This window comes from Thermobia domestica, chromosome 3, assembly GCF_964235325.1.
Source record: "Thermobia domestica chromosome 3, izTheDome1.hap1.1, whole genome shotgun sequence".
Classification (NCBI taxonomy): Eukaryota; Metazoa; Arthropoda; class Insecta; order Zygentoma; family Lepismatidae; genus Thermobia; species Thermobia domestica.
The window spans coordinates 143,944,132-143,957,254 of NC_137456.1; the positions used below are offsets into that span (position 1 = coordinate 143,944,132).

At 34.2% G+C, this 13,123-nt stretch overlaps 1 protein-coding gene across 2 annotated transcripts in view; it reads left to right on the forward strand.

Moving 5' to 3' along the window:
* Positions 1-13,123, forward strand: part of LOC145681522 (hemolymph lipopolysaccharide-binding protein-like) — a 77,903-nt gene that overhangs the window by 42,789 nt on the left and 21,991 nt on the right. For both annotated transcript variants that reach the window (XM_081753166.1, XM_081753167.1), the window contains exon 3: positions 7,159-7,422. In XM_081753166.1, coding sequence (XP_081609292.1) covers positions 7,159-7,422 — 264 coding nt within the window. The remainder of the gene's footprint in view (positions 1-7,158; positions 7,423-13,123) is intronic.

The window sequence follows — 13,123 nt, forward strand, 5'->3', positions numbered from 1 at the left end:
CTGTATAACATGTTATTATTTTTGTAATTTTTCTGGATTGTATGTTATTTCGCTCATTAGTGGGCACAAATTTGTCTCTAGATCGTCGAATAAATGAATTTCGTTGCGCATTTAGAAGTAATTAATCATACAAGAAGAAGCCGGTTCGTTCCGAAGCTGAAGTTAGTAGTATTTGGGTGTCAGCTTCATGTGGCGTGATAGCGTAGGTATAACGTAGCGGACTTAGAAGCGGTACAGTTATCCAACCTAGGTTCAAATCACGTTCACGCCCAAGTTGCTCTTTTAACAAAGTAATAGCGAAGAATCGACTTCTCATATTAGACAGGCAAGCCTTAAGAAAGTGGAAGCAAACACCTGGATGATGATATAGATGATCTACGAATGTTGGTTCAGAAAGGTCAAGGAAATTACCATGACATTTGAAACACTTCATTGATCTGCAGAACATTTCGTGTTATCGTTCTCAGAAAGAAACTCCACACCATTTGTTAAGCATAAGTTTGGGTGGAGCAATAGGTGAAATGGTGGTTATCTTGCAAGACTTTCACGTTGAATATCTCGGTTCGATTCCCCGTCATGTAGTATCATTTTCTCGCATAAAACAATGGCAGCAACTGTGTGAATTACAACGTTATATTTACAATAGATGAAATCGACACTAGATGTTCGAAACAGAGATGATTAGAAAATGTTCCCCTCTTTGGTTATTTCAAAGCAAGATTTTATTTCTATTAGTTGGACACAAAATTGGATTCCATTCTATATTTAACTGTGTTTTATTCACATTTGAAATTTGAAACATGCAAGGTGTGCTACATCTATAAGGAATATCCAATTCTCCTTTTGAACATTTGTAACTTTTCATAATGATATAGTTTCGACTTTTAATATAAAGTGTTTCTGATAGAAATTTAGCAGTAAAGTAGCACTCATTCATTTTCTCTTTCTGTTTCATTTCTTCTCTTTCTTTCTTTTTGTTCAGTTTGCATTAGTAGTCTATCTACTGGGTTTATTAGAATGTATTTCGGATTAGTACATCCAATGAACACTACCTAATTTCTAACCGAACCACACGGAAATAAAGCATGTGTTAAACGTTTGACATTATCCTAGATGTGTCTTCGAGATCTACAGTTCTACTGGAAGTTGAGTATTTTATTTGACCCCCAAGTTTCGTATTCATTTTGAAAATGACTTAACGAATGTTTCAAGCATCCTCTATATTCATATTACACTGATCGACAGTGAAATGTTTCTCATGAAATCAGGTGTTCTTTGTGTTGCTATGTTGCTTTGCGCAGTACAATGCAAATAAGTGTTAAGAATGTTGTAAACCCCCTTCTAGTTAGATCTGAAAAAATATATTTCCCTCCATTCTATATAAAACTTGGCCTTATGAAATCTTTTGTAGCTGCAATGGACAAGAGCGGAGATGAATTTCAGTATTTGACACGTAAATTTCCGAATTACAGTGCCAACAAAGTGAATTCTGGTGTATTCGTCGGACCCTAGATATGAGATTTAATGCGAGACCACGACTTTGATGCAGCGCTTAGTCCCATTGAACTGCTGTGTTGGGTATCATTCAAGAGTTTGTGTTCTGGTTTCTTAGGCAAGACAAAAGCTAAGAACTACAAAACACTCGTGGACAATTTGTTGAATAGCCACAAAAAGCATGGATGCAACATGTCGCATGAAAATTCTCTTTCTACACAGTCATCTATACTTCTTTCCACCGAATCTCGGCGACGTAAGTCACAAGAATGGCGAAAAGTTTTACCAAACAATAGCAGCAATGGAAAGACGTTACCAAAGTGGAAGGAAACCGAATATGCCTGCGGACTATTGTTGGGAATTTGTTAGGGACACCGAAGAGACCCATAGGAGTAAGGTCAAACGCAAAACAATGAACTAGATAAATCATATACAGTGTTCTTTGGTCACATATATACTTCTATATCGCAATGTGAATATTCGTGTTGTACAAATATTTCTTTGTTTACTCGAGTTAACCAACTTTTTCCCGCCTAGTAAAGAGCAATCTCTATGAATCCCTTAATGTAATGAATGTATTGGATATGTGCTACTGAGCTTATGAATGAGTATCGCAAGTGTAAATTTTGCAAACGTTTGAAATTTCTCCAAATATTAAATTTTCCCATTTTTAAAAATAACTTCCAGACTCTTTTACTCCCCTTGTGTTTGAGCTATCTCTCTGATTTTTTAATATAGTACACCTAAATGTAAAGGCTATACGTTACCGAGATACGTTTGCGTAGCGTGAGAGTTTTGCAAACTTTTCTAAATTTCTTCAAAAAACCCGGTTTCCCAGTTTTTTCAATATTTTTGTCTTCTTCTTCTACAAATTAAGCTCGATGGATCCTACATGGTTACCGTTGGAATTTGTGTTCCATACGCTTTCCAACGAGGTATCATTTTTTATTCTGGGGTAGTTAGGAAAGTAGCAGAAACGCTTCAAACCTGCAGTTCTGCGATTTCCTTAAAATTTTAATCAAAATCTACTTTAACTGATATTATTTCAAAATCTGAGGGTACAGGACCAAAACTAAGTTCAGATTCGTTTTCAGCAGCTCGAAAACTATAAGGAATACCTGCTTTCATGCAAAAAAGTTTAATTTTGTCGAACAGTGTTATTATTATTATTATTATTATTATTATTATTATTATTATTATTATTATTATTATTATTATTCCAATAAAAACCAATGTCAATATGATTTCTGGAATATAGCCCTGTGCGATATGTCGATATATTGATATCGTCGATACCGATATTGACATATATCAACATTCAATATCGCGAATATATCGACATCGATATGTCAACATCCTAAATTTTCGATATCGATATTCGGGGGCGAGGTATAGGGAGCCCCTAAGACTTGCCATGGATGAAGAAATAAAACAATTTTTACAATAACGTCTTCTAATGTCAATTTCTTTATGACCACAAATTGCAATGTAAATAATTCTGGAAATCTGGATGTTCTACTCGGAAATTTGCAATATTATATACTGTAGCTTCTTAGCAGCCAGAACTTTTCTGTTTCTGAAAAAAGAGAAAGAAAAAAAAACACCTGTCAAAATGAAGTGTTTCGAACTTTGACCTAGAATTTATATTAAGAATTTTTTTTGTTTCTCTCTCTCTCTCTGAGATTTCCATCCCTTTTGGCCTTTGGGACCACTCATTGACAAAAGTGCACACATGACCGCTATATGCACACACGCTCTTAGGAAAAGTCAGAAATTTTGTAAAGGAAACGATTTATTATTATTATTATTATTATTATTATTATTATTATTATTATTATTATTATTATTATTATTATTATTATTATTATTATTATTATTATAACAATTGGGTTTACAACTAGGGTCCCATCTCTATCTTGCATGGTAGGACCGCAAATCTGCTACGGTACTAGTGTCCCTTATTCTGTGTTTCTCTCTCTTTCCGTTTACTAGGGATGGTTATTTTTGTGCTGTTACACAGAGAAAAATACGTTCTCCTGACAGCGGTATATTGTAGAAATATACGGTATCCTCTTGTTTACTATAGAAATCAGTACGGAGCATACGTTATCCGCTCCGTGCTGCCCTTAGATGTTACAGGAAGTCTGACATCTAACAGTTTTCCGTATATCACATGCATATACTTATGTCACCTTCGTCAGCTATGTGTTATATACGTCCATTCGTATGTGAAATCCTGACCACCTACGTTGTTTCATACGGAAAGTACGTATAGATGGAACACTTATACAGAAAGTATTATAAAACATGCGTTTTCAGTTATACGTCTGCTGTACGTTAACTTCAAAAAGTACAGGAATTACACATGTAACTTACCTTTTTAAGTACGCCACCTACATTTTTTCCCTCTGTGTAGGCTTTTATATTAAGCCTTTATATTATAAAACCTTTTTTTTACGAGATTTCTTTTTCTTTGGAAAAAGGAGAGAAACTGCTTTCCTCTGATATCTATTTCTTACCATTCGTCTTGTTTGAACTGGCTAAGTAAGATCATTTTGTAACTTTTTATGTCATCCATTGCCTTCACGATAATAAAATAGTCATAACAATTTATTGTATTATCTTGTTTGCAGTTTGCCACACTGCAATATTTGTAACAAAATTGAGGTTTGGTCCAATGCCTTTCTAATTTTCAACCACTATAACGACCATGTTTTTTTGGGATTGCCTACTATTGCAGGTGGTAATCCACTTTTGGAGTTTTGTATACAATGTTCTTTCGCAGATCAAAATATAGTTCCGGATGTCAAATATTCTACTTATTCGTATCTCCGGGAGGAGTATGTCTTCGGAAGGACTATTGGACGATAGAGGACAATGCGGCAAAGATAGCTAGAAAACGGAAGACCAGCAAGAGCAAAAGATATGGACATCGAATATTCGTACTATGTTATACGCAGGGTAATTAGAAAATTTTAAAGAAGAAATGATACAAAATAATCTAGACTTAGTAGGAGTTCGTGAAGGTAGATGAGAATTTATTTGGAAGTTAAGAAGCAAATGATATAGTATGTTTTACACAAGTAATAAAAAAGGCGGTTGTAACGGGGTGAGAATAATTCTTGGTAAGCGCTTTAGAAGAGAAGGTAATGAAAGAAGAATTCGTTCATGATAGAATTATGATTTTAAGATGTTAAGGAAAAGGATGAATCTAGTGATGATATACACATACGCACTTCACATACATCCGAAGAAGTAGAGGAAAATTATGAAAATGAAAAAAATTATAGGCAGATAGAGTAGGAGTGTATACGTTATTGTAATGGGAGATTTCCATGCGGTCTGGTCAAGAGAGTCAGGGAAGAGTCAAGAGAAAGGGAAGAGAGTCTGGTCAATTTCTGTAGACAGAATTCACTAGTAATTGGGAATCAACTACTACAATAGAATTAATCAGTACAATAGAAGAAGATATACATGGAAGTCCTTAATAGATGGCCGAAAATATCAAATAGAATGGGTTACAATTCAAGACGGATATAGAAAAAGCTTGAATTCTTGGGGTCGACATTTTCTCCTCTCATAATCATGTGCTGGTCGAAGTGGATATTAAACAGAAAAATGTAGGCAGCAGAAAAATAGACAAAATCAGTCTGCAGAAGAAGTAGTAGGTTACCGCGAACAAAAAACGGCTAAGGAATCATGGTATACAAAACAGATGTTGCTGCAAATGAGGGAAGGCGTGGAAACCGGTTAATACAAAAGAGGGCAGAAAGATGTATAGGAAGTTAAACAAGTTACGAAGGGAAACAGACAAAATAAGGGAAGAGTATTAGAAAAGAAAATACAAGGACATGAGAAAGAGTTGGGAAATATGAGGAAACATACAAGAAAATGAAGTCTATGGAACAAGAGGGTATTACGATTGTAGTAGAAAATAAGAAATGAAATCTTTCAGTGTAAGTACAAAATAAGAATGATAAGCTAGTCAGCGATAAAAGTGAAGCTTTAGAATATTGAAAGAATATGTTGAAGACTTGAGTATGAGAGTAGGAATAGATCATGTGACCTAGATATTGAATTAGAAAATGAAGTACACGAGGTTGATAAAGGGTTTAGTGTTTTTTTTTTTTTAGATGAGTTTGAAAGGCTATATAGAAGATTAGGAATGGATTGGCAACAGGGATAGATAATACACCAATCGAATTCACTAAAAGAATATGAGAGACACGGGCAAAAATATATTTTCTATTCTGCAATAATTATATGAAACAGAAGTGTGGGCAAAAGATTTCATGAAGGCTGTCATGATATCAATGGCTAAGATATCGAACCCAGAAAGATGTGAGGATTATAAAAATATTAGTCTCATATCACATGCAGCAAAAATTATGTTTTAATACTGAACAGAAGATTGTACGGAAGAACGAATGAAAAAAAAAATTAGAAGGAACAGTTTAGAAGTAGGAGAGATAAGGGCACAAGAAATGCGATCGGATTAGTAAGGGTTTATGGAAAAAGGGAAAAAAGTGTATGATGTATTTATTGATCTACAAAAGTCTTTTGAGAGCGTGAATGGATTGGAGAGTTTTTGTAGTTTTAAAGAAGGTTGAATTGAAATGGAAAGATCGACGACTCATAAGAAACTTACATATGAACCAATAAAGTGGAGAAAATGACAGAGGAGAATGTATTTGAAAGAGAGCTCGACGATGCTGTCTCTTGCCAACATTATTTATATCTATAGAGAAAAGATAATGAAAAAGGGCCTACATAATGAATGCGGCACACAATGGAGTATTTGGAGCAAAAATTTGATCAAAAGTCCAAAATTTAAAATGTGCTTAACAACTGTAAAAGATGTATTTTATAATAGTTGACTAACTGGGGCGTCGATCGATGTCTATTCTAGGAGTATGAATCATATCCTGATCCCTAGCCTCGGTTGAAAAACAGGTTTCTTTGTGAGTGAACATTTTTTTTATTAACTCATGTTGCCGTTTTGTTATTACTTATAATGAATATTTTTTGTGGTTTCATGAATTGATGGATTCCAACTGGGCAGGTTTATGAGTTAAAGAAAGGGAAGATCTTGGTTTTAAATTACGTATTAATTTAAAATTTTTAATCATAACATAATAAAAAAATATTAAGAGCGTAAACATGATTATTTTGAAAACCTTTTAGTTCTAATTTTGATATTGTGTTAGGGTTTGTCTGACCATTTTTATAATATTATGATCGTAATGGTTACAGTGTTGAAGGCCAATTTCTAAGAAGAATTATGCATCATACAAGTGGTAGGTGTCATTTTTAAATATAGTATTTTATAAATAAAATACTATTTTTTTTATGTTCTTGATAATTTTATTTGATAATAATAGTATTTTATAAATAAAATACTATTTTTTTATGTTCTTGATAATAAAAACTTCGTCGTTTCCTTTTTGGATTACAACGTATATAATACCAATTTTTTTTCATTTAATAAATTTATCAATATTTCCTTAAGAATAAACAAAATATTCTCCTAAAACGTTTTTTTCTAACACTGTTCCGAACAGTGACGCACCTACCGCTTGTAACTTCAATAACGAAAGGCTATATAGATTAATGTCACATATAATAATGATAATGATAATAATAATAAGTTCATTATAATTACAGTGCATATTCGTTCTCCTGAAGTATATGATCTACCAAGAGGCATTGGAAGATACAAACTATTCACGGAAAGACAAAGTTTTGACGATGCACTAATAACATGTGCAAATGAGGGCGCGTGGCTTGTAATTATTGAAACGTATGCTGAAGCATCTATTCTCAATTACATGTTTTTCGAATATCTAAATGCGACTGGTACCAAGTCCCATGGATATTATATTGGCTGCAATGATCGTGGAGAGGAGGGATTTTATGTTAGTATAAAAAGTAAGTTTTCTTCATATTAATATTATTCAGTATATACGTGTAACTCCAAAGTATTCGAACATCAGCCATCCGAATCGCCTAATATGCAGATCTATATTTTAAAAAAAAGTAATGAAATACATTAAAAAAAAAAACGATAGTCGGAATTTCCTCCTGCTTTCACTCTTAAGAGTGTGGGTGATTGTCCCAATTATTATTCTTATTTCTACATATTTAGATTGTGTCCAGAAGTAATTTAGTCAGGGTAATAGAAATTATACTCAAAAATAATAATGATAGAACATAGAGAAAATGCTAATATTGTTATTTATATAAAGTTTATGAACGTTCAATTCTATTCTTTGACTCCGATATGTTAAGTAAGAGACAGAATAAAGAGTGCTTGAAAGTAGAAAGTTGAAAATGAGGAGGAATGATCAAAACACTTAAGACTAATTCACGGTAGTTGCAGGAAAATCCAGTATTCATCTGAATGAAAGATATCTCAGTATAGCGTCACTAACGCCCATTTCACTTGCAGCCATGGAGAAAATTATTGTTCAAGTGCGTTAATATGGCCATACATGGTTATCTGTAAATATACGTAAGATAGTTGCGTCATTCGCGACCAGGAGAATATAAAGTTTTGTTCTCACACTTAAAAGCACACTATGGGCACTGTACAAAGAGTACCATTTATTAGAATGTAAAATTAATTCTATAGTGAGTGTAACGGTATCATTTTACCCCCGGTACAGGTTTACCCCCGGTAAAAATGTACTAGGGGGTAAAGATATCCCGGCTATAACGCGGGACCAGATTACCCCCGGGATCAGATTACCCCCCAAATAAAACACAAGAAAATGAAGTGATATTCGAAACATTGTTCCATATTTAAGTTAAACACCTTACAACACTAATTAGTTGCCCCACCACTTTAGTCCTTTCTCTAATTATACCCCCCCCACACAAGAAAAGCGGCAAAATAGCACTCACAAAGGAAAAATCAACGCTATTAATGCTGGTTTCACTTAAAGCACATCAAAGACATTAATACATATACCTCAATACTAACAATTATCAGAACACGAAATTCAGCAATTAACATAAGAAATAATGGAGGGGGGGGGTAATCGTGTCCCGGGATCAGATTACCCCCCTAAAAAACAAGCAAATCAAGTGATATTCGAAATGTTGTTCCATATTTAAGTTAAACACCTTACAACACTAATTAATTGCCCCACCACTTTAGTCCTTTCCCTAATTATACCCCTCCCACAAGAAAAGCGGCAAAATTGCACTCACAAAGGAAAAATCAACGCTATTAATGCTGGTTTCACTTAAAGCGTATCTATGGCATTAGTACATATACCACAATACTAACAATTGTCAGAACACGAAATTCAGCAATTAACATAAGAAATAATGCAGGGGGGTAATCGTGTCCCGGGATCAGATTACCCCCCCTAAAAAAACAAACAAATCAAGTGATATTCGAAATGTTGTTCCATATTTAAGTTAAACACCTTACAACACTAATTAATTGCCCCACCACTTTAGTCCTTTCTCTAATTATACCCCTCCCACAAGAAAAGCGGCAAAATAGCACTCACAAAGGAAAAATCGACGCTATTAATGCTGGTTTCACTTAAAGCGTATCTAAGACATTAAAACATATACCTCAATACTAACAATTGTCAGAACACGAAATTCAGCAATTAACATGGGAAATAATGGAGGGGGGTAATCGTGTTCCGGGATCAGATTACCCCCCCTAAAAAAACAAGCAAATAAAGTGATATTCGAAATGTTCCATATTTTAGTTAAACACCTTACAACACTAACTTGTTGACCCACCACTTTAGTCCTTTCGCTAATTATACCCCTCCCACAAGAAAAGCGGCAAAATAGCACTCACAAAGGAAAAATCAACGCTATTAATGCTGGTTTCACTTAAAGCGTATCTATGGCATTAGTACATATACCTCTATACTAAAAATTATCAGAAGACGAAATTCACCAATTAACATAGGAAATAATGCAGGGGGGTAATCGTGTCCCGGGATCAGATTACCTCCCCCCCCTAAAAAAACAAGCAGATCAAGTGATATTCGAAATGTTGTTCTATATTTAGTTATACACCTTACAACACTAACTAGTTACCCCGCCACTTTAGTCCTTTCTCTTATTATACCCCTCCCACAAGAAAAAGCGGCAAAATAGAACTCACAAAGGAAAAATCGACGCTATTAATGCTGGTTTCACTTAAAGCGTATCTAAGGCATTAGTACATATACCTCTATACTAACGATTGTCAGAACACGAAATTGAGCAATTAACATAGGAAATAATGGAGGGGTAATCGTGTCCCGGGATCAGATTACATCCATATAAAAACAAGCAAATCAAGTGATATTCGAAATGTTGTTCCATATTTTAGTTAAACACCTTACAACACTAACTAGTTGCCCCACCACTTTAGTCCTTTCTCTTATTATACCCCCTCCCACAAGAAAAGCGGCAAAATAGCACTCACAAAGAAAAAATCGACGCTATTAATGCTGGTTTCACTTAAAGCGTATCTATGGCATTAGTACATATACCTCAATATTAACAATTGTCAAAGGACGAGATTCAGCAATTAACATAGGAAATAACGAAGGGGGTAATCGTGTTCCGGGATCAGATTACCTCCATATAAAGAAACAAGCTAATCAAGTGATATTCGTAATTAGTTTTATATTAAGTTAAACACCTTACAACACTAATTAGTTGCCCCACCACTTTAGTCCTTTCTTTTATTGTACCCCTCCCACAAGAAAAAGCGGCAAAACAGCACTCACAAAGGAAAAATCAACGCTATTAATGCTGGTTTCACTTAAAGCATATCTTCGTCATTGGTACGCATACCTGTATATTAACCCTAGGAACACCAAGGTACTTTTGGGTTACGTGGATAAGCAACTGAAAGTGGGAGTCTCTGATTCCTACAGCATAGAAGTCATTATTTGTCACGAAAAGTAATTTATTTTGACTGATGCGAATTTGAGATGTGTAAGACTTCATATATTTTTATTCTCTATTATTACGAGGTTTCTAAGTACAGTGTTGCAAACTGTATATTTGGAATTGTTTTAGTTACCAATTTTTATTTATGTCGGTAAGTATGACCTACTTACTTGTTTTTGTAGAAAAAGTATCACAGATCAATAGCAACTTAGTACAGTGTAGTGTTTGTACAAAGGCGGCTTCTAAAAGCAATTTGGTGGTGGTGCAGAAAAGTGGGGAAGAAGGGGGAAGAGTGGGGAATACTCAGTATTCCAATGAATTCAGGATTAATCTTTTATAATTCCATCCCGATTATCCTTGGAATGGCGATTTTTTTTTTTAAATTTTGTTTCCGCGAAAAGATAGACATTGTGAGGGACGTTTATTGGACACTATAGGGAATCTCACCAGTAAAGCAGTGTTGCCAACACAATAATTGTTACAGTTTTTCTAGTAGCACAACGTCAGGGTTTTGCACCTATGGAATGAATATGTAAAACGTAAGCAAACAAGCTACGACTTCTCTGTCAGGTTTGTAAACTAACACACTACATCATGAATATTACAAGGGATACATTGCAAGAAACGTACCACTGATTCCATTTGTTCAATTTGCATTATCAAATAAAATGTTCAAATCAACTGTCCTAAGCATCAAAATCAGAAAGTGTTATTTCCACCTTGCTATATTCGAGCTAGTGATGGGCGAAAAACCGGAAAAATATCTTTAGGTTTTTCCCTGAGTTTAAAGCCGGTTTTCCCCCATTTCGGGAAAATATAGGGTTTTTTATATAACGACGAGAAAAATTTTTTTTATGTATAATAATTTTTGTTTATAAGTGTAGCTATCTCTCTTGACATAGAGAAAATTGCATGTTCTCTCGCAATATAATAATACAGTTCTCATAAGTTTTACTATTATATGAGGTGGTACATGAGTTTTTATGTCTGATGTTACCCCAACATGTTTTGCATTAATTCTTAAGAAAATCCGTAGATATTTGTGCAGAAATGAAGAATATGTTTCCTTTTCTGGTCATCTCCGACAATCCAAACTTACAGACAACTTGAAGATGTCTGAAGAAAAGATTAACAGAAGAAAGAGATTAAAAAGAGTGGATACTACTAGATAGGCAAATAAAAACGATGCTTTAAGAACTGTGTTGTCCTGTTTTGATGTGATACAAATTCTTTACAATCCGAGTATAGACATAGATCCATATGGCTATACTAAAGCTACATGTAAACGTTTGCTCAAACAACTTATTATGATGTTGTTGGTGCAGTGCATATCTCTACTAAGATATTTAAAGTTCTTAATCCTGTGATGGTTTGTCTTCAAGGCACAACAGTTGATTATAGAATAGTTTATTCAGTGATTGGTACTGTATATTAACAACTGTCGGAATACTAAATTCAGTAATAAACATAAGAAGTAATGAAGGGGGTAATCGTGTCCCTGGATCAGATTACCCCCATATAAAAAAAAACAAGCAAATCAAGTGATATTCGAAACGTTGTTCCGTATAAAGTTAAATACCTCAGAACAGTAATTAGTTCGTCCACCGGTTTAGTCCTTTCTCTTACTATAACCCTCCCCCAAACAAGAAGGGGTAATAATAGCACTCACAAGGGAAAAATCAACGTGATTAGTGAAGGGTTCTTTTAACGCATATCTCCAACATTAGTGCTCATAAATGTATACTAACAATGCGGAAGAGTAAATTCGGTAATCAACATAGGAAATAATGAAGTTGGGTTTCCTGGTCCCGGGATCGAATTATGCCACACAAAACGTAATCAAATAAAGTGATATTCGAAATGTTGTTCTCTGCTAAGTTAAACTCCTCGAGATAGTAATCAGTTTACCCGACGCTTTATTCCTTTGTGTCATTATATTCCTCTGAAGGAAAGCCAGTAAAGGAACCCTGAGGCGATTACTATCCACCATAATGTGTTATTCTGCATTGCTGCTCACTTCTTTCAGATACTGATATTTGTAATAATGTATAGGTATGATACGTTCTTTTAAGGGGAGTTTAAAGTAGATTCCCCAGGAGATGACTGGAAATTTTCCCAAGTATTAGAGTATATTTTTGTAGAAAGATACATTATTAAAAATAAGTCAAACAGGTTCAACAGATCAATATTAAAACTTTGCTCATAACCAATTGAATCTCCAATAAGAATAATTCGTGCAGTTATCTGATAATTCGTTTCTTTTCTTTGTCAAAGAGGTAAATTTTTAATAAAGTATACGGACCACCACACTAAACATCCTCGCTCCAATTTTTTAAAATAAGTGGTGATATTGTGGAGATGTTTAACATTTATTTGGAAAATAGAATAAAAGAATATATTTGTGCAGAACTTCATTTGAGGAAATTTTCCGTCCCAAAACTTTTTCCATATTGTATATTAGAGTTAGTTATGAAATATTACTAGGGTAACTGAAAATAAGTTCACCATTGAAATGCAATTTATTTCTAATGAGTTTGGTTTACAAAAGTAACTCATTTATATATTTACTATGTCCGTGTGTGTATGTATGTATGTGTGTCCGTCTGGGAGACAAAAATCTCAAGAACTCATGGATCAGAAACAATTTTGGCCAAAATATAAAGGATCAAAAGTTATGAGACTAGTTTGTTATTTTCTCAACTATCTACTCAAA